At 31.0% G+C, this 24,084-nt stretch overlaps 1 protein-coding gene and 1 long non-coding RNA gene across 2 annotated transcripts in view; both read left to right on the top strand.

Moving 5' to 3' along the window:
* Positions 1 to 5,731, top strand: part of LOC117691714 (uncharacterized) — a 41,262-nt gene extending 35,531 nt beyond the window's left edge. Inside the window, exon 8 of the mRNA XM_066072298.1 lies at positions 4,867 to 5,731. Within this exon, the coding sequence (XP_065928370.1) occupies positions 4,867 to 4,907 (41 nt within the window). The 3' untranslated portion in view covers positions 4,908 to 5,731. The remainder of the gene's footprint in view (positions 1 to 4,866) is intronic.
* Positions 5,732 to 20,398: 14,667 nt separating this feature from the next.
* On the top strand, positions 20,399 to 23,135 carry LOC105348126 (uncharacterized). The gene is made up of 4 exons (XR_010709385.1): positions 20,399 to 20,515; positions 20,591 to 20,652; positions 21,164 to 21,325; positions 21,470 to 23,135. It is a non-coding gene; the product is annotated as an uncharacterized lncRNA (long non-coding RNA).
* Positions 23,136 to 24,084: the final 949 nt, after the last annotated feature.

Genomic DNA, 24,084 nt, shown 5'->3' with positions numbered 1-24,084 from the left:
CCTTATTTTTATTGTTTTTATATGGTTATTTATATTTCTGTGCATGTTTGAATAGTTTGATTGTTTACAATGTACATATAGTTGTGAGTCATTACGTATTTTGCCATGCATATCCTGCAAAATGTTTAAAAATGCAATGTTGAGGTACATGTATGTTATACAACTAATATTTTGGTTGTTGTGAAGGAAACGAGAGAATTTCCTTTCAAGTATATAAAAATGTGAAATTCGATTTTTCTATCCATTATTTTTTTTTTCAGTAAAGCTTTAAATTGCAATTATTACCAACAGATTTTCTATATACTGTAGCTTTTTTAAAGAACTTTCTTATCTGGAAAATTATTTGCAATGCTTATGATTGCTTGAAGTAATTACTGTTTTCTCTCAAGTGCACATTTGTTGTAAATCCAAGCTAGTCAAATTAGAAACCTTGTACACATAACATTTTGATAGCCAGTTTATTTATATGTGTTATGGTATTACAGATTTATTGATTTACACAGTTGTCTGGTGTTTTTTTTCCCTAAAATTTTCTTAGTTCACGGTTATCAGCGAGTGCAAGGAAACAGAATTTTAGACGTTCAATTTTTAAAAACAATGTTATATAATATTTGGAGAATAATATGTCTACAACAAGTAAAAAACAAATGGGTAAACTATATTAGTATGAAATAAGTAAATTATTTAGATATAAAGATAAGTATTGCTATTACTTAATTATAGAATATTTTAAAATAATGAATTTGATTACTTGAAATGAGAATTATATTGAGTAAATAAATAACAAGTATTTATATACATTTTAGTAATTGCAAAAAAAAAAGTTAATAGTGAGTAATAAATTTGTCTACTACAAGTAATTAAATTACCTATAACAAACCATATTAGATAAACTAATGAAAATAAATGAATTTAATTACTTGAAATGAGAATTATATTGAGTAAATAAAAAACATTTATATACATTTTAGTAATTGCAAAAAAGTAAATAGTCTACAAGTAATTCAATTACTTATAACAAAATGATTTTGATTACTTAAATTAAGTATTAAATTGAGTAAATAAATAACCAATCTGTATATACATTTAAGTAATTGCAGAAATGATGAGTAAAATAAATCATAAGTAATTGTATTAGTGGTATTTACTAATTACGATTCCAATTACTAAACGGGATTGCCTTTTACTTGCTATTCTGACTAATTGTATTACTTAATATTTATAGTTTTTCTAAATTCAAATTCTTATTTTAAAAATGTATAGTAAAACTTTTTTTAGAGTGTTATTTTTGTTGACAACAATATAAATAACGTATTAGAATGATTTTCATATTTATCATCTTATTTGTTCCGCATTCAATTGATTCAAAAAAGTTGGATAAATAATCTCTCTCTCTCTCTCTCTCTCTCTCTCTCTCTCTCTCTCTCTCTCTCTCTCTCCTACCATTTGCTGAAATCAAAATAGGTAACGATCGGCGAAGAATAATTTTTATTGTCCGACCTTTCACTCTTTCTCTTTTAATACATATGTAATATATTTTCTGTTGCACGGCTAAGTAATGTTGTCATGATCTAGTTCTATTATTGTAAATCTGCCCACCCTGCTCTCTCTCTCTCTCTCTCTCTCTCTCTTGCTCGCATATATTATCTAGTCCTAAAATTTGAGTTTCCGAGTCAAAATGGCATAACGGCATTAGCACGATAAAGTTCTATTTCAGCATCACAACCGCCATTTTAAACACAAATTTCGAGTGTAAACTTTTCTAAGACTACAAAGAACACCAGCTTAATATAGTGAAAAAGTGTTACGGCTTATCATGCTTTAATTCTCTCTCTCTCTCTCTCTCTCTCTCTCTCTCTCTCTCTCTCTCTCTCTTTCTCTCTCTCTCTCTCTCTCTCTCTCTCTCTCTCTCTGAGAATCTATTATAACGTATTTTGAGGCGTCAATGCAGAAAGGCTTATATATGTGACCAGCGGCTATATAATTTTGAAAATAAGACACATAATTTAACTGATTTTCCTTAATCTACATGTATTAACGCTTAGATATTTAATCTCCACGCCTAAAAGCAAGCAGAAAAAAATATTTTGTATGTCTGGGATTAAGAAAAACCTCAGAACTAACAGAGAGCACTCAGACTATACACACGACAGGGTGACCATGGCAAGGTGTGAAAATTGACCACCTGTGTATATGTCTGGCAGTCGCTGAAAAGATTCTTTTATATGTCTGGGATCAAGAAAACCCTCAGAACTAACAGACAGCGCTCAGAATATATACACGACAGAGTGACCGTGGCAAGGTGTGAAAATTGACCACCTGTGTATATGTCTTGCAGCCTCAGAATAAACAAATATAAATGACCGGGAAATACAATGTGAAACAAAAGTGTTTGATTTTATTTTGAAAACAAAATTAGTGATTATGGCCGGGTTAAAAACATCTTAAGTTTATAATTATAAATATTTAACACGGTTCAATTAAAGAGTTGATCGCTCAAAATTTAGAATCATTAAATAGATGTTTATCAATTACATAAAGTGGTTAAAATCTTTATAATTTTTTCTACTATGGATTGTTCTATATATACAATGTAACACTGTAGTATCGAGTGGATTGGCGCACGGGGATGGGATATACATGTATAGCAATTCTGCAATTTCTACATTCATTTATTTATGTGCTGAATTGTGTTAATCAGCTAAAATAAAACTTAGAACAAGAACAAACAGAAAAAATATGCACTGAAATAAATAAGCAGATTATAAGAAGAATAATCAAATCTAATTTTAGTGGTTGTAAAAAAGAAGTTACTGTTGATAAAACTTTAGTTAGATCTTACATATTTCTTCTTAAAAAATACCCGGTATTTGTTTACCGATAATTTTAAATAAATGTAATTTGCATGTTACAGTAATCAAAACTAATCTCTTAAAAATCCCCTGCCTGTAATTCTCAGTAATTATCAGCAATTCTCAGTACCAACAGTAAATCTCAGTAAATATCATTAATTATCAGAGCTCACAGCCAAAGCATCAGTAAATGTCAGTAAATATCAGAACCAACAGCAATTATCAGTAACAGCAGTAAAATTATCAGTAAATATCAGCAATTCTCAGCACTAACAGTTCAATATCAGTAAATATCAGAAACTATCAGTAAAAAATGGCACTTTCAGTAATTTTTAGAGCCAGTAGTGTACTTGTAATGCTAATTTTGTGGCATTACACATTACTACCATTACTTTGAAAACATGTAATGCATTGCAATGCATTACCATTACATTTAGCATTACCCCAAGTCTGTTAGCATATAAATTAGGCGTTTCTTCTCGTAAGTATATACAACACGTGACTAGAAATGATTCACCTACATAATAAAGTACTAAACGACATTTTTTGCTTTCTTCATTTAATCAAAAAAAATTTTTAATATTTCTATTTTCAAAAAATGATCAATATTTACTTTTATTAAAATGCATGTTTGACTAAAAAAATCAAAAAAAAAAAATATTAAAAATCCTCTAAAATATTTTTTTTTCAAAGTTTTTATTGCATTTTGCGCATCATGTGTATTAAAGGTAGCAGTTTATGTTGTTCACTAGTAACAAATGATAATTTACAATATACATAATTTCTGAAATAAAAAATAATCTTGTCATGATAGCATGAATCCGCTATGCTTATAAACGAGTTATTGGTCAATATTTAGAAGGCAATGTGCACCTAAAAATTACAGAAGTTTTTGTAATTGAAATACTAGTACATGTACTTGGTAAGAATAATAATAATAGTTTTAATCTATAAATACGAAAACATATTGATTCATTTTTCCTGTGTTTTTTTGCTGCATGAAATCTCACACTTCTACGATTTTCCTTTCCATGGCTCTGAGAGGCACCTACAAATGTAATGTTTAAAATTCACAGAGGAAAAAAATCGAATTTTCAATGTCAAAACATAAACCGAAGTATAAACATTATACATACACCTCCTTTAGTATATAACATACTTAGTCGTAAATTTAAAACGTAAATATCAATAGATGAACATAAATATTTTACCACATTCAAAGCTTAATTGCGGCATATACATGTATATGTGCACATTTACACTAAAAAGGAAGCTATATTTGTTAGTAATTGCGAAATATTGTTGTTTGTTGTTGATTGAAAATGGCAAATTTGAATGCAAAAATAAACAGAAATATACGAATGTATATGGATATATTTTCGAAAGCTCGTTATTAATCCAACGCCTAAATAAATAAAAAGCCAGTTTTCTTATTAAAATTAAAGGATAATATATAAATAGTGCCTGTTTGGGAGGGTAACAGTTGAAATTGACACCCCGAGAAAACCATTGTCAACCGACGCGAAGCGGAGGTTGACAATGGTTTTCGAGGGGTGTCAATTTCAACTGTTATCCTCCCAAACAGGCACTATTTATTTTGTTATACTGAATGTCTTTTTTAAAATTTTTAAGAAAATTTTACTGCTTTTATATAGGAATAACGTGAATTCTACAGCGAACCGTACGCGCATAATTTTCGCGCATGTAATATTTTTTAATGTTACCCGTTGCCAAGTGCGTTGCTAACGCTGAGGGTAATAGTAAATATTATTAACTGCGTCTTAACCAATCAGATTTCAGTATCTAACATGAAAGTATAACAATATAAATTGTTGCAAATACATATGCATTTATTTATAAAAAAAATAATTAATGCAACCAAAACTTAAATGTTTCCAAATTTCTTTTAACTTACAGAGTAAAAAACACCAGCATGAGGTGAAATGGTGATAAAAGACGCTTAAATGTAATTTTCAAAGTAGCTTTGTTAAGATATTATTTATTTGCATTTCAGTTCCTCCAGACAAATCAGTGGCACCTTTGCTGAAACCTTAGTTACGGATTGAGATACATATGATAAAATAACTACTAGTGTATTTTACTGTATATTAATTTTTCTTGATTTCTTTTATTGTGTGTGACAAAATCAAATTATGTTTAGATATAAGCCTATGATTTTCATATCAGCACACTGGAACAGCTTTAGTTTTGGGTACAGTGTTTTGTAATTATATTTGTATTTGATTAAACAGGGTACACTACCATATATGGATAGCATTATTTAACATGCATATGTGTCAATATTTACGTCAAGCAGATTCTCCAATCCAGTGAATGAGTCGAAAAACATGACGGTCTATAACGTGTTTACGATTGAACAAACGCACATGGTTTTTGTTTTATACACACTATTTAATTGCTAGTCGGAATATTTGCACATCTTGATTTTGACGATATTTTTAAAAAGGTAAAAAAGAAAAGAGTACGTACCATTAACTTTGTTCCATGCTCACACTGAAAAAAATGTAAGCTGTGTTAGTTGATCAATTGTTGCTTCAAACACCGATCAGTATCAAAAGAATGGCAAACATACACATACAAGTACAAACAGATTTTGATAAACCTGCATTGATTGTTTATTGATGACTTTATCACTGTGCATTATAAATAAATACATGTAACTGTACATTTTTAACATACGTAAATAGCCACGGTAATAGAAATGCACAAATATACAAACGAAGAAGCGAAAACTATTAAGCATATAGTATTTTTACGTTAAGCATTCCGATGAATGTCTCTGAAGAAAATATCAATGCGCATTTTTTTGATGTTTTTCAAAATCAGGAGTATCTCGTGAAAAAACAGTACTCACTAATTCAAATCCTCTCTTTTGAACATTGACAATGGGGTATTTAAATAGCTTGATTTTCGACCTCATATACAATATTTCTTTAGAATGTGAGCATAGAAATGAAAGTTTAGACATAATTGTCCATAATTATTACATAAAATCTGGAAATCATTCCAAATGAGTTTTCAAAGGACAATTAAAAATGGTATATATTTTCAATACGCTTTGTATACACTGAAACTTGTAGAAGACCACAATGCCTTGCAACTCATTCATCTGATTGGTTTGTCGATAAAAGTAAACAGATGGCTCATTTAGTATGCAAATTTATACCAACGTCACAAAATCTAGCGATCTCGACCTGTTTAAAATATAGCACCACATCAAACGTAAAATGCATTTGATCTTTCATGAAATTATTCCAATGATTTTTCATATTTTTAAGCACACACACACACACACACACACACACACACACACACACACACACACACACACACACACACACACACACACACACACACACACACACACACACACACACACACACACACACACACACACACCGATCATACGAAATTTTACGTCCCTGAGCAGATTTGACTACTTACTTTTTTTTTCTAAAATGCTTTACTAGAAATTATCCTTCTCTCATTTATCCGCAACAAGATGGGAAGATATAAAATAGTTGATTTTAAGAACGATGATTTGAACATTATATTACACGACAGAAATAATACATAATGATATTTAAAGGCTATGAAAGAAAATACATCATACAAATTACATTGTAAAAATCTGCTATGAATATTTGAATTCTGATAATTTCTTGTCAGTGCGAACACGTAAAACTTGTTCGAGAAAAATAAAATAGCATTTCTAGTTTTACTTCAGAAAAAAGATGGAGGGGTTACGGACACATGAGAAAATAAAATGCCTTTTCCACGGGTTCGTTGCGTTTTGATATAAAACAAACTGTTTAATAGAATATATAATATAATAAAACTGATATATATATATATATATATATATATATATATATATATATATATATATATATATATATATATATATATATATATATATATATATATATATATATACTGTTTAAAATATGGGACACCACATCAACAAAAGAAAAAAACTGTTTATATAAACAAATATAGACCTGTTTTAAATGCCTAATAATTATATTATGTGTCAAATAAAAACTGTTTCCTGCAATAATTTGATATATTTGTACTTTTGTATGGAGAATCTTTTTTCCCCCGTTTATTATGAATATTTTTGTATGATGACGTCATAATCAATTCGGCTACATAACGTAGCATAATAGTATCGCTTTATGGCGTCACGAAATAAACTATGAATTGTATGTATGTGTATTTGTGTTACTTTGTAACATGTTGTCAAACTCCTGATGATTTAAAATGAAACTAGTTGAGTTTATTTCGATGATGTATATAATTATATATATATATATATATATATATATATATATATATATATATATATATATATATATATATATATATATATATATATATATATATATATATATATATCACTGAAATGGCTAACAACATGATAATACATATTGTCAAATTTTCTGGACAACCAGTCTTTTATTAAAGGAATGGAATGTAAACAAACGACTACGTGCACCAATTCGGTGTCGTTAGTATATATTATATGATTCCAATGATTGAAGGTCATCATTCGTTTAAAATTTGACTCATTTGATTTTTTTTACTTGCTTGTTGATTTGAGAAAGTTTCAACCTACATTGATATTTGAATTTTTTTTGTCAATGACTATTGTTTTTTATTGTGCGCAGTGGAAATGTATTTGGTGTTTATTGAATCAACACGAGATTATTTAGCAAACGGTAGGCTTGTCCTTTACATGTTGTTAATCATGCATATCATCAAAACATCCCTCCTTTTTTGTTATAATAAATATGTTATTCATAATTAATGTTGAAATTGTGTTATATTTCGAACACTTTTATAAGATTATTATTTCAAACAGTATAATTTGATATTGCTTAATTATAAGTAGGTAAGATCTGTCAGCACAGCTGATTTTTTATAAGGTGTACAAAAATACAAACTAGATGATGTCAGTAGACAGTAGAACATGTACCCGCACCAAGTGTTTGCCCCTTAATAACACCGTTTGTACAAGTTTTAGTTAAAACGTAGGCTACATGTATAAGTTCCAGTAATTTTTAAATTTTTATAAATTGAGATCCCATCCCATAATCGAATGAGCGGCCCTTTATGTACAATTTTGGATTGAATTTTTTGTATATGATTTTTAAATCAATCAATAATCTTAACAGTTCCTTCATATAAAGTATTTTTTTGCATATTTTACATTTTCATGTGCATTTCCATTTACATGTATTTGCCATTTTGGGTTGACAAAATTGCCATATTAAGCCAGTAAATGATTGTAAATGTTTCAGACTTTTCAATTACATGAATTTGCCATTTGGGTTGCCATAATCGCCATATCAAGTTAGTAAAATTCATTACATTAATGTTAACGTACATACATGTAAGTACGTTAGGTAATAGAAACAAAATCATCTCTTGTGAGAATTTGAGTCTTACATCGTCATGATTACTTCATGCACTTTTGACCAATCGATGAACAGGGCGTGTCAATTTCAGTCCTGTCACTTTCTTGTCAGTTTCAGGCGCTATAGATTTCGACCAATCGATAAGGTAATATATATAAATTATATATATATATACAGAGAGAGAGAGAGAGAGAGAGAGAGAGAGAGAGGCGAGCGATACAAGACGTCTTTACCAGGGAGGAAGACAAATAGATATAATTTGAAATGTTTGCACAAAAACCACTTTTTGGATTATACGTTCTCTCTTTATTTAGTCATTCCCTTCATTATATGACCTATTCAGCCTCATTAATTGATGCATGTGCTCTGTAAATATATATTTTTTTGTGATAAACAAAATGACATATGACATTTATATTTTTTCTGATTCCAATTGCGATGCCAATACAGGTAGTTATTATTGGTCTTTACACATGTTTTATTCCCAGCAAATTATTTGAGTTTAACTAAATTAAAAATCATTCAATTCAAAAAGTGCATCTGTATCTTTTTATAAGCATGTTTCAACAATAGTTGCTTGAAAGTCATAATATATACTTTCAAGAAGCCGTCAACAGTGTGGAAATTGTCAAATCCAAAAAATGCGACAAACCCAGATGTAGTACATGCCCGTATCTGACAGAAGGATCAACATTTCATTTTAAACCGGGGGCGATTTCTCAATAAAAACCTCCATGTCATGCACCAGTTCAAACTTTATCTATGCCATACGTTGCGCTGGTTGCGGTGCACATTATATTGGTCAAACAGGACACACCTTGAGACACAGGATGACCGTACACTGACAGCAAATCAGGGAACCTAAATACCAATGTACGCCCGTCAGTGAACATATAAGGAACTGTGTAAGGAATAAAAGTCCCAATTTTACCGTGTTTCCTTTTTAACCGGGTTTTCCAACGGAAAAATCCGGTTATTAAAATGGTGAAAATGGCGGGCGGGCGGGCGGGCGGCTGCCAAAAGGGTACCCTCATTGTACGGATAACTCCTCCTACAGTTTTCAAGATAGGAAGTTGTTCTTTTGCAGATCAATTGTACATATATCAGAGGTGTGCATATTGCTAGGATTTTGATTTCCGATAATTTATCGAAAAAATACCAGCTTTTGAACTTAGTCCTTTTTTGGCAAAATATTGCATATAGGGTACCCTCATTGTACGGATAACTCCTCCTACAGTTTTCAAGATAGGAAGTTGTTCTTTTGCAGATCAATTGTACATGTATCAGAGGTGTGCATATTGCTAGGATTTTGATTTCCGATAATTTATGAAAAATGTACTAGCTTTTGAACTTAGTCATTTTTTGGCAAAATATTGCATATAGGGAACCCTCATTGTACGGATAACTCCTCCTACAGTTCTCAAGATAGGAAGTTGTTCTTTTGCAGATCAATTGTTCATATTTCAGAGGTGTGCATATTGCTAGGATTTTGATTTCCGATTATTTATGAAAAAATGTACCAGCTTTTGAACTTAGTCATTTTTTGGCAAAATATTGCATATAGGGTACCCTCATTGTACGGATAACTCCTCCTACAGTTCTCAAGATAGGAAGTTGTTCTTTTGCAGATCAATTGTACATATATCAGAGGTGTGCATATTGCTAGGATTTTGATTTCCGATAATTTATGAAAAAAATACTAGCTTTTGAACTTAGTCATTTTTTGGCAAAATGTTGCATATACATGTAGGGTACTCCATTTCACTGGATAAGGGTTGACATGGATTATGGATACAGTTTACATAAAAGAAAACCCGGTTTGCTGTCACATTGACAGCTTTTCACTTGTTACAAGTTTCAGATGGATACCACAGAAAAAGAACTTGAGGCAAAGAAAAAACTGTTTATTAACAAATATACCTGTTTTAAATGCCTAATAATTATATTATGTGTCAGATAAAAACTGTTTCCCGCAATAATTTTATATATTTGTATTATTTTTATGGATAATTTTATTTTTCAAGACTAATTCAATATCTTTATATGATGACGTCATAATCGATTCAGCTACATAATATTAGCACTTTATGGCATCACAATAAGAACTATGATTTTGTATGTATGTGTATTTGTGTAACTTAGCAACATGTTGTCAAACTTCTGATGATTTAAAATGAAACTATATGAGTTTATTTTTCGAATTCGGTGTAGTGATTTTTTTCCATACACTACTACATGTGTGGAGATATAGATTATTCATGCGCTGCTTTGACCTCTTGACCCATAATGTTGTTATGCAGGAATAATAGCGGATTGCGCAAATAGTGTTATATAACGGAAACATTTGCAAATGTGTGTATATATATATATATATATATATATATATATATATATATATATATATATATATATATGTATATATATATATATATATATATATATATATTAAGCACAAAATTGCAATAACTCGCAAACTGACATACATGTATACCTGCCCATAGTGATTTAATTAGATATATATAAAGCACAGAGAAGTTCACTTTTGTCGGAGCTCCACCGTCCGCCCCGACCGAGGCTTGAACAATTTGAGAGGATCGGAATGATACACATTGCATAGATACACACATATATAACAATTAAGCACAAAATTGCAATAACTCTTAAATTGACATCTACCTGCCCATAGTGAATGATATAGATATATAAAAAGCACAGAGAAGTTCACTTTTGTTGGAGCTCCACCGTCCGCCCCGACCGAGGCTTGAACTCACGACCTCTGGAACCCATTCTCCTAGCAGTGAGCGGCCACCGCGCTCCCCGCTCGGCCTTCTAGGCAAGACAAAAATCTTGCTTTCGATGACGAACGGAACCTAGCGCGATAGCCGCGCATTACACAGTCGCTTGAGATACAGGTGGAATACAGTTACACGACAGTTTGAGAGGATCGGAATGATACACATTGCATAGATACACACATATATAACAAGCACAAACATTGCAATAACTCTCAAATTGACATATTCCTGTCCTTAGTGAATGATATAGATATATATATATAAAGCACAGAGAAGTTCACTTTTGTTGGAGCTCCACCGTCCGCCCCGACCGAGGCTTGAACTCACGACCTCTCGAACCCATTCTCCTAGCAGTGTGCGGCCACCGCGCTCCCCGCTCGGCCATCTAGGCAAGACAAAAATCTTGCTTTCGATGACGAACGGAAACTAGCGCGCTGGCCGCGCACTTCACAGTCGCTTGAGATACAGGTGGAATACAGTTAAACGACAATTTGAGAGGATCGGAACGATACACATTGCGTAGATACACACATATATAACAAACACAAAATTGCAATAACTCTCAATTGGTTCTTAGCTCGAACTTGAATTAGACTTACTAAATACATTTATTAGCAAACATTTTTGCAATAGCTTTAGGATCTCTCCCAAGGTCAATTTGTTTAAATATGCCAGGGTTCAATATAGCTGGAGGGGATGGTGGATTTACATGTTTAGGTCATTGCTGTCAGGATGGATGATCCAGATGCTGATGTTGTTGGAGTTTCCTGTTGTTGTCTCCCACTCAAACTACAGTGGCTCACTTTTTCTTGGACCATAGAAATATCGGATGCCATACAGGTGTCCACCAATTGACTGATGTCGTCTGTTTGATTTACCTGCGTTAAGCAGCTCAATTGTTATCTGAATTTCTGTGTTCGGCGCCGTTTAGGGGTGGATGCTATCCTGAAAAACGAATAAACATTACGATTAAAACCAAAAAAATCGACATTTTACCACAAGCGTACTAAAAACAATAAATAACTTGTGTATTACTTTGCTATAAATATAGAGAGTATGTACAGTGCTTAGCTTATCAAATAGCCAGAGGCACTTCTTATCATGGCTTAAGAGATTCATACTGCTAAGGTTCTTTTATAGGATTTGGGTATACTCCATCCAGAAATATGTTTTTTCTATTCAGTTTGTGAATCCTTTGAGTCTTCATTATATAAGTAAAATTAACTTCCTTTCATTGTTCTTTTAAAGAAAAATTATGTAATCATTTGTTGTACTGTTGACGATTTAACAAGTTAAGTGGTCTGTCGGCTTTCAGGCTAATATACAGCGAACTCGGGCTAATATAAAACGAAAAAAAGCAATATTATGATTTCTGTGTCATCAAAGAAACATCTTCAAAGAAACAATTTAAAAAACACCATGCAATAAATACTTTTTGTTAACAAATCTCTCCATGTCTATATGTTTGATCTTTAATAAACATTCCTGAAATTTTTGAGCCAGATGTTTGTATACCAAGATGATAAACGAAAGGGGGTGTGCTAGAACATCCAAAGATCGCCGGAGAGGGGTGCAATATTCATCTTATATCACATCCTTATGGTTTATATTGCACAGGGCGGAAACGGGTATATTTTCTATTACATGCAGTATACTGTATATGTATACGATTGAACATTTTCTGAAAATGTGCTGCATATATATTTTGGAAGAGAATATAGTTGCTAATATCCTGTCGAAAAACATTCACAGCACTTTTATTCTTTTGGTGGTACAATATGAGCTATTTAAGACTTAAAAAGATATTGAATGAATTCCAAAAGTAAAACTTTGTATTAATCTATCTCTGTCCCTGATATAGAGAATATAAAATAGGGTATTCGAAACCCGTAAAATCAGGCTCAGGGATGGGGCCGATTACTTTCAAAAGTAATAAATTTGATTTAAAGTACTTTGGATAAAAAAAAAATGACAAGCTGATTCCATCCAATTTTGGCAAAATACAATTACATTAGACAACGTTTCCTCCTGGTACATGTAATCATAATTACTATAGATTACATTACAAGTATTTGGGTTTTGTCCCGGTTTATGTTTTACTTAGTTTCAATGTTTAAAGTTAAGGAAAGGAACATTTAATTTTCAACCGAATATCATCGGAAGGCAAAGCCCTCAAGTGTCAACAGCCTGTAAAAACAGTTCAACGCCCGCTTTCCCAAACAAAGTTATATCTAGATTGAGCCAAACCCAAAGAAATGCATCTGCCTAAAAAATCTCAGCAGAGTCTTAAGTGTGAGTATGCTGGATCTGAGTATGTCATTGATAAAATAGGATGATGAAATATCATATGATTTTTGTAATTACATGATTTTAGAAATGATGTAGATAACCATCTATAATATTTGTATTACTTTAGAGAACTTATGTCAGGAATTGAAGAGCTGCTGGGATCGTGTGCAGAGAATACAGAGTGTGTTAATAGGAAACGTAAACTTTTTAACTTAGTTGAGGGCTATATTTGATAACTCGAATGGACAATATAATTTAAATTCTTTTTGATATTGTTGTATTTGCAAATGTTTAAAACAATAACTAAATTAAAAGAATACTTTTATGACCTATGAGGTTAGTGGTCAGAGTGTTAACCCTTCGATTTAAAAAAAAAAACAACCCAGTGCAGTTGTCAACATCATAATTTAGTGTGTGATCCATTTAAGTAAGATCTTTTCAAGTAAAATTTGTAAATTTACTTTTAATAATAAATAGACTTGTTTTCGTGTCACCTGAACTTATCATGAATTAATATTAAGTTGTCAACTGACATCTCTATGCATGAGTTAGACGTAGATGCTAATGATGCTGATGATGATGATGACCAAGACTATCAGCCCAGTTTTGATATCACAGCTATAATGTGAGCAATGAAATTCATTCATCAGATCATTGTATGGAATATACTTTTTTAAAGAACAAAAATTCTCATCTCAATTATTATAATGCATACACACTGATCTTTTAGGACAATGTATGGCTATAAGAATTTTTGTATTATTAAACTGTTAGCTTTTGTTGAAGAATTTATTACATGAATTGGTAAGTAATGTTTCAAAAATATATTTATTAGGTCAAATGATATGAATAACCTCGCAGCAAATGTTGCTTTTTAAAGGGTTTGAATTTTGGAAATGAGGTGCCTTGTACATGTAATGATGGTGTCCTTGAGGGTCCAGACATTGACAGGGACATTCAGCTTTGGATTCAACAAGTTTCAGATGATGATGTATGCAGCCAATAGAAAACAGCCACAAAGTTAATTTTTAAATCGTCCTATACAATCTATAAAAATGGCCTATACATAACAAATATCTTATTCCCAATGGATTAAACAGTAGGGGATAAAAGAATGCAAAATGGATATGTTGTTTCAGATGTCCTACAAAGTTGTTCTTGAGAGCGATGAAGATTAAGAGTTTCTATAAATCATATAGTTATACAATTACCGTATATTTTGAAAAGAAAAACAAATGGGCTGTCAGGGATTTTCTGTTTTCTTTCGTTGCGAATGTACCTTTATAGCTTATCGTATTATCAACTTAAAAGAAATTGTTTCAAAGATAGTTTTGTGTTTCACAATTCCATTCTCATTCATTTTTCCCACAGAATGATAGCAAAATATTTAGTTTTAAAAAGAGATAATTATCATGTTTCCTTCGGATTATTATGCAGCGGAAACAGGAACTACAACGAAACTCAAATTTAAGCGACGAACTCTGAATATTCACCCAATACTTGACACGTAGTCCTATTACCGACATTTGCTCTAGCTAATTATTTGATTATCTGATGCCATTTTGTACATAATACAGACTAATAAGCTTAAGTGTACTTATAATGTGTCCTTTAGATTTGTTAGGTTTTATTTTATTCTAGTGTTAAAATAATACAGTGTACTAATTATTGCAACGGAACTCAATATTTTTGAATTTTTGCTATGTCCATCTGACACACATCGTGTACCTAGATACATGTATTAGCGTAGTATGTTAATTTTTAATGCTTGTATTAAATCATTTTTGAATAAGGCTATAGAAGTACGTTGTGTTTCAACATTTAGCTTATCCAAACCTCATTTTTATCTAATACAAAACAGTACCTCACTACAACATGTATTAAAAATTAAGAAAAAATTCTAAAGAACCTTGATCATATGGATCTTTTATTTTCATTCTTAATTTTATTTCTGAAATAGCTTAGTCATTGTTCAACGATTATGTATACATTTTTGAGGTCTAAAGTTTGCATAGTTCTCTCCAACAAGTGTCTGCCTGAACACTCAATCATCAAAATCACGAATATTCAAACCTAATGGATGACGACATCTTAAACTAACGAAATAATCAATGAGCAAGTTTTGACTCCTCAGGGTCTTTTCGTTTGCTGTTACATGTATATAGTAGCATGTAAGCAAGACGACATGACTTATTTGAGCAACAATGGCCATTTGGCATGACAAAAAAGGTTTAACGTGGTCAAAGCATTGTGATAGTAAATAAAGCAAGCATTTCATTATTCTTCATACTGCTCAAACTGACTGAAAAGGTAAATAGTTCTAGGAAACTATTGTTTCTGCAAATTGCTGTGCCTAAAGTTGGATCTTGTCGTGTTACTATTCTAATATCTTTCTTAGCGTTGGAATAACAAACATATTAAAATTTGCATACATAAATTAGTCTTAGTGACGAAAAGTTGTAAGTTAATAAAAGGTTATATCTTTGTCAAATATTGGTATTGAATGAGGAAATGGGGAAAATATGAACTTTCGATATATTTCAGTTCCTCATCAGCAACATTAAATAGGTACTATGAACAGAGTATCTGTATAACGGAAATGACACTTCCTTTTCAAATGATTTAATTGTTTCTTGCAATTTCCTTTTCATTTACTAATTTCTGTATTTTTTTTTTTACAAGTTTTGCTTTCACCTTACAGAAAAACAATATTTTTGATACATTATTGGCCACTTTTTTGAAACAAGACACTTAAAATTATTTTTGAATTTTAGTTCTGTACCTTTAAGTTAGTTCGGTTAATGTGCCTTTTATCAAGATTTGGAGCTTCTCTATTGTTAATTGGTCTTAGAAAAGTCGCTTTTTTAAAATTTGAAATATATCTATGTAACACCATTAAAATTCACTTTGAAACTGATATCATCAAAAGAAGAAATCGTTATGAGTCCTCAAATCTAAAGGCCAGTTTTGTAAAAAAAAAAAAAAAAAAAAAACCACTTTTTATTAAGCAGAAAATAAAATGCATTTGACACAGAAAAGTTTAGTGTGTATATTATCAATGTGAAAACAACGACTCTTACTGGCCATTGGTGTATTTGGCATGATCAAAGTTAGTGTAGTGTAATGTGTTTTGTGTGTTCTAACCACGAATGATATCAATTTTTCTTAACGTTACTTTACGTTTAGTAATTAATAATTCAATAAAAATCACTTCACTTTGATCACAAATATGATTGAATGATATAATGAAATTTCCTTTTAACCCTCTGTGCTTGAAACCTTTATTTGTCTGAAACTCTACGTTCCAGCAAGTGTGCTGAACCAAAGCCTCCCAGACCGCAGTCTGAAACCTAGTGCCTAAACTCACTCTCTTGGCTTTGTATTTATTACTTGTACAGTACCGAAGAATATATAAATCTCAGATGGTCCGTCTGCATTAATTTGTGACACCGCAAATGAGACCTATAATTCTTACCCGTATAGTTCCTTTCGCTTCTACAGCTATCCGCCAACTGAACTCCGTTCAATATCGCATCGGCCTTTTATAGCCTCTAAAAAATAGATTTCTGTCATGTGACTCGGGATCATGGTAAAGTTTTATCTAATAACCAAACACAGAGGAAATTCTCTGATTCAATGAATGTTTACTACAGTAGTTTGTAATAGTCCTAAAAGCGAAAAATAAAAAGATTAACTTTGCATTGCTCTACAAGTTGACCTCATTGAATGCCTTAAAACTATAAACGGGTGTACTTTACATATTATTACAACGGAAAGTCATTTGTTTTAGACGGTGGTGATTACCGGTTGCGTTTCAAAAAGAAAATGAAATGTCAACACGACATCATATAAGCTTGTATCTGTTTTACAATCTAAAAGTCAATAATGATCTACTATACTGTAGGAAGTGAATATTTACTAATTGAAAAAAAATTATTGTTTAGTTGTAGACATAGATAATAATATTGTGTTTAAAATATTGTTTTAATTTATATTACATCAAGACTTTCAAAACCAGTTTGGCTAGCCTTGTCGTCACAGTTAACAGAAAAACAATCGACTTGTTGATTACTTTTTGGGAGTTGATTTTACAGGTACTCTGGCAAACCGAAAGTGAAACAGTGTTTGGACCCAAGCACAAATCATCTCCGCTGACAAGACTAAGTTCTTGAAAATAATAGAAAAAAAATTCGATTAATTTATGCTGAAGCATGGTTTTTCAAGGAAACTTATCTATAAACACATTGAAAATAGTCAAAGTTTATATACTACGAACAATTTAGATATTTTTGTAGTGTCATGTATTCCTACGCCAGAGTAAATATAGTCTCGTTCAACCAAGCACTCGGCTGTCTCAGTAAATATGCGACAAGCAGAGAGGGGACAACCGAGCGTCTAGTTAAACGAGACAAGAGTTCGATATCAATAGTGCTAAGATCAATACACTTTTTAGAATTGTTTCGATAACTTACACATACTAGTAGTTGAAATATATTTTTATATAATATACAACATGATTCATATGGAGTTTCTCGAAATTCTTGTCGGAAAAGTCTAAAAATTCATATTTTAAAAAAAGTGCGTAATTCAAATACAAACTAGAAACTAATTGCCATGCAAGATAAATTGATTTTAAAATAAATGATAATCGATAAAATCAACTCCCGTAAGTACTTCAGTACTTTGATTAGAGTGAGGATCAGTCTTTTTTTCATTCAAGTAAATAGCTTTTGCTTTTAACTCTTTGATTTTAATTTGTTACAATTTGTAATGTAATGATAAACATGACTTACAGAAAATGTTCCAAACATGTTAAAACTTACATTGAACATAAATATGTATTTTTTCAATTGAACGATATTTGGCGTTTACCTCTTGAAAATCTCACGCACGCTCAAATTTTTTTTTTCCTTAACACTTATACGTTGATCGATTGGCTATGTAATTTATTTGCAGGTGCTGTAACAATCACAAAATAAGCAGGGTTTTGTGCCAAATAAAGGTATATAATGTAACTTCAATTTTGAAAACAAAGATCATGACGTAGACAAGACGTCATGCAATTTAGAATACGATTTTTCTGACTCAGGCATGCTTGTTTGAAGGTTAATTTGCATAAAACTGTTCTCTGGAAAGTAGAAATTATTAACCTGAATCAGATTAAGTTTTATTTTATTAATGTAAATTATTAAAAAAAAGAAAAGAAAAGAAAACTAGAACAAAAATGTATACTTCTGAAGGGATAGAAACAAAAATTATTTATGTAGTATTTGTCAATTTGGAAAAGCAGGAACTTTCGTAAATGTATATGCCTATTAGTTTGAGTGCATATATTTGTGTAATTGAATATATAGTGTTTTTTTATACTTATAAACAAAAGTTTCAATCAACACATAAACAGTTTAATTTCACTCTGTATGGCGTACAATGTTATACGTTTCTATGGGAAATTTTAATTCTAAACCAAATTATAGATTTACAATTGGGTTAATCTCTACAGATGATATAATAAAACACAAAAGATTGCAATATAGATAGAAAAAAACCATAGATATTTTATAATTTATGATAGCGATTTTTATGATCGATACAACTAGCGCCATATTGACCATGCAATAGAATTTTTAAAAAACCACGAGAATTCATTGTTGATATTTGCATATCACCCCGTTCTAGTTATATTAACTTCTTTATAATTTTTCATATAAAATCAGTTGAAGTAATACGTTCTTGATCATTGTATTATAGGGAACAACATACCGGTATTATATATTATTTAGAAGCTACTCCAACTATTTGAGAGTCCCATCAATTTTTGTCATAGTTTTAAATTATTAATACTGACTAATTAACAAAAATAAAATTTACGTTCATTAAAAGAGATGGAAGTGTCATAACAGTGCGTTTTCAGTGAATTCAGATAACATGGTCAGATAGAAAATTTAAATTAAACCATACTTTATATGCACTATAGCAAATATTTGATGCGACTAGCCCTTCGCAACACCTTCTACATGCAATGAGTGATGAGTAAAAATAGTACTCAAGAAAAGAAATTTCCAATAGACATATATAAAAGAATATAAATACACATTTACCTACTGTTTTTGAAATGAAAATAAACTTCTTGTCAAAGGAGGTACGATATTCAAATCGTAAACAGTCTATGAATGAATTATATGCAAATATCAGTGTGTAGGATAGGATGTAAGTAAGGTTAAAATTAAATGAAGCTATTAGATTATTTTTCAGTGCATTTTTCTAACAGGTGATAACACAAGTACTACGGATAGACTTTGTATTATAAAGTCCAATAATCTCAAATTACGTATTGTTTGTGCGCACGCGGGGTTTGCATGATTGATGATCTAATATTTAATGGTACATTGGCTCTAAATATATTTAAAAAGTAAAATGGTATCGTTCTTTTAGCATTATGGGGTCATAATTTCGATCAAGGCCTGATCAAATCTATCATAAAGTCCTTCTGGTTTTTGATTTGCCCACACCTCGATCAAAATTATCAAATCTTATTACTCAAAGAATGATTCCTTATTCTTAACAAAACAAAGTAGCAACGACTCATGTTTAAAAGGTGACGTACTCTTTAGAAAGGTTACCAAAGTGTTATGACAATTTCGTTTGTAAAAAGGACCTAGATTTAATCAAATGAAATTTAAAAAAAATTATACTTACAGACACGTTTAACGATGTTCTCAAAGCGGAAATGGTTTGTCATGACAAACACTAGGATAAGTGATTGAGATGTAAAACGAACATATAAATTGTCATTCATGTTGCTGAAAAATGTTTTATTTTTCATTATTTTCATTTGATTTAAGGTTTTTGTTTTTGTTTTTCATTGCATATACATTTACATGTATACTGAGTATTTAGATAGTCATGTTTTGTTATCCTTTTGCCTTAATACTGAGTAAACAATTTAGAAATTCGTGTTCATGAATACCAATCATATTCAACTTGAAAACAGGAAAATACATGTTTTGAAAATAACATCCGCCCAATGCTTTCTATAAATGTTTCCTGCTATTTCTTGTAACTCAAAAATGCTAGCGTGTGCGTTGGTTTTTAACATTATACATCTTTTCCCATTCGTAGACAATCTTAAATGTACAGGGTAAGTGAAATCTAGATTCTTCGTAAATATTTTAACTCTTTTGTATTATTAATTCATAAGCAATTTTTTTTATAGAATTACTGGATCAAACTGTTGTTATGGATTTTTTCTTAATAATACAACTGGAAAATGTGAAGGTAAGGATGAAGAGTATTGAATATTTCAGTAAAGTTGATAAATAAATGTTAAGAATAACTGTTTAATGATGATAATTCATTATTGATCTTCGTAAATGTTAATTATTGTATCTTTTAAGCTATTCGTATTAAAAAACAAAACTACATGTAATTCTGCATTTAACTCACTTTCTCAAATTTAAGAAATTTATTTAAAATTTGAGAATATTTTGTTCAAAGAAATGTATTATTTGTTCACTTTGCCGTCAAGTTGAACTCACATTTTCAATTTACACATTATTTTAACATTAACTTATGCTTAAGAATATGTGTACATACTTTGTCTCGAAATAGCAGCCTGACAATATTAGGGTTTATTGACTTTTCATTAATATATCGTTTGTTGTGAATACACCTGGGCACCTGATCTCACCTCTATTTAGAGGTTCATGTTTGCTTTGCTTTGAATTTGTGTTTCGCTATTTGGATTTTTGAGACGGTATACAGTTTGTTGTTGTCATTTCCTATCTAGCATGCTCAAGTGGCTATCATGGCAAAGATTGTGCAATTCAATGTCAGTACCCCACCTATGGAGAAGGCTGCCAATCTGAATGCAAATGTTTAAAGAACGAATGTCATTACTCTGGGGGATGTATACTGCACACAAGGATTGATACAGATTATGAAACAAAGAGTACGTGTTCCTTTATTGCATGCCTTGTTGTAACTTCAATAAATTGAATGTAGTTTGATAGTTTTAGCCTTTTAAACAACACAATATCGTTAGAATGTTATTCCGTTTCTACAAATTCTAAATTAATCAACATATGATTTACAGGTTTAAGAACAACTGCTTCAACAAGTTTGTTATCAAACTTTACGGTTTCAAATCGATTGGTTTACCAAAGAATATCAACGGAGATATCCAATCTCAGAGATGCTACTATGATTACTATCGTCAAAGAGGATTTATTTTTCAAAAACAATTTTGTGATAAGCTTACTTGGAATTTTTGTCTTATTTTTCTGTATTTTCGTTTTAACGTATGTGTTTTTCAAATGTTGTCGAAAGAGAAGTATTGATAACAAAATGACAATGAGTGAATGGAAGGCACAGTATCAATCGTTGAGCCCAGGAATTATGGAACAAGAAGATACAGTACAACCAGCACATTATCGTGTAAGTGATTCTGCGTACCTTTCACCTGCTTACTTAAACCCTGTTTCAAATCGTTATGAGAACACAGAAACCATCAGTCTCCATGCAAACGACGTAAGCAATAGTGTTGTTGAAGTTATGACAAGCGGACAGATTCGTGCTACCGACCAAATGTACACGATAAACGGGCCAAACATGTCTTTAGAGGATCAATCAGAAAATGTTTATAACGAAATACTTACAATATAAATATAGCTTTGGATTAATTTTTCGAGTGTTACCAACATTGAGAGTAACTTTGGCAGAAAATGGACTTCAGTAGAAAACATTTCTTAACAATAAGAAGTTGAAGATACTCAGTTGAAAAAAAAATCAATGGAATCTACTAACGTTTGTAAGTTTATGTAATTACGGTTTAAGGCAATAAGCTTGTAATCGATTAATATTTATGGGTGGTTTTAGTTGATCTAGTTTTAAATTTGATAAAAATGCTATTTTTCTTCTGTATGTCCCTCTTTTTTTTTATTTGGTTGTATATTTTCCGTTTTGTTTTGTGCCAATAACTTCTTTTCCTTAAAAATTTCCTTGTTTTAATGCAACATATAGTCATGCATTGCGTGAATTTCAATTGTGGTTTTTGTTTGATTTTATTTGTTTTTATCAATATTGATGGCATCACATTACGTTCCTATTTATTGCCCTTTTAATAAGTGCAGGGAAGTTCTAAGAAATTGAACATGATTTGAATATAAAATTTTCAGGATAGAAGAAAAATAATAAACTAAAGTTGAAACAGTTTTGATTGTTGATGGTAAAAGACATAAAATAGACAGACAAATTCTGACATTATAGATTTATAGGAGATCCGTTGGTTATTCCGCCGCACAGAAAATGTAAAAAAGAATAGCAATCCCCGTAGGACGATGACCGGGGTCATTTTCCGGCGACAAACAATGACACTCAAGCTGTAGAAAAATTAAACTTTTTCTTTTAAATGACCCAGGGGTCATTTTTCTTCATGTGATACACAGGAAGAGTAATGACCCCCGTAGAAAAATTATCCCGTAAACAAGAATAGGAAGTCTCGAACGATTGTGTGAAGAGTGCCTGACTATAGTGAAATATCTTGAATTAAAAAAATAGATATTAAGCACAGATCACATATAGTTACAAAACAGATTACTGTATATTCATAAGAATTCGTGGTAGCTCATTTTTGTGGGAAACCTTCAATCGCGAATTAACATCCTCCACGAAAACAAATCCTTAAGAGTTAGTTTTCTTATTGAAACTTAATATCCACAAAAGTACATCTCAACAAACAAGCGAAAACCCATAAAGTCTAAAATGATATATTTACATTCTACTGTGTTTTTCCATTAAATTCCGTGATGTTTAAATGCCTCTAAATGCAACACCTATTCACTGCGTATGAATTTACGAGTCATTTACATAAGTAGTTCTCAAACAGTGATTCCTATGTTATCTGTTAAAAAAACATTGCATGAATGTTGTCAAAACACCATGTTTTATAATTATTCAACAAAAAAGTTGACTTTATTGTTAAAAACAACATTTCAAGAGTTATTTATCATGGATTACATTTTCATGCTCGTCGATCACATCTCAACAGTCTATGTGAAAACCAGTTTGAACCGGTTTTGCAAAACAGCTGTTCTTGCTGTTACTTACTCACTCCCTCCGTGATCTGCACTTTATATCGACTTATTTAAGTAAACAATTGATTTCTTCAGTAAGGGAATGTAAATATAAGCATTAAATGATTTATTTTTGACGTCGTCGTGTCAATAACTGCCGTCAGGTGAGCAAACAAATTATCATAACGCGCTAACGCGCGTTATTCAATTTGTCTGCTCACCTGACGGCAGTTATTGACACGACGACGTCAAAAATAAATCATTCAATGCTATATTGACCCCAAGAATTTAAATGACTCATTGATATATCTAAAGCGTTGATAAGATTTTTAAAGAATACCAAGTACATCTAGTTCACATTATAGATTAAATTATTATTAATAACGTATTCTTAACGTATACATAGTTTCAATCGAATTTTATATAAAAGTAAACAGAGTTCAACGAATTTATCATAACTCATAAAACAAAATAGTTAAAAGATATCAAAAATTAGTGTTGACCCCTGGGTATTCTTTACGTATAGTGTGCTCATTTTTATGATATTGAGATTTATTCTGCAGGCAAAAGAGTCATTTTTCTACTAACAATAATGACCAGGGATCATTATTCTACGTGAAAAAATGACCCCGGTCAC

This window comes from Magallana gigas, chromosome 9, assembly GCF_963853765.1.
Source record: "Magallana gigas chromosome 9, xbMagGiga1.1, whole genome shotgun sequence".
NCBI lineage: Eukaryota > Metazoa > Mollusca > Bivalvia > Ostreida > Ostreidae > Magallana > Magallana gigas.
Note: the sequence above shows the minus strand (reverse complement) of the source record. Positions and strands in the feature narration are given on the sequence as shown.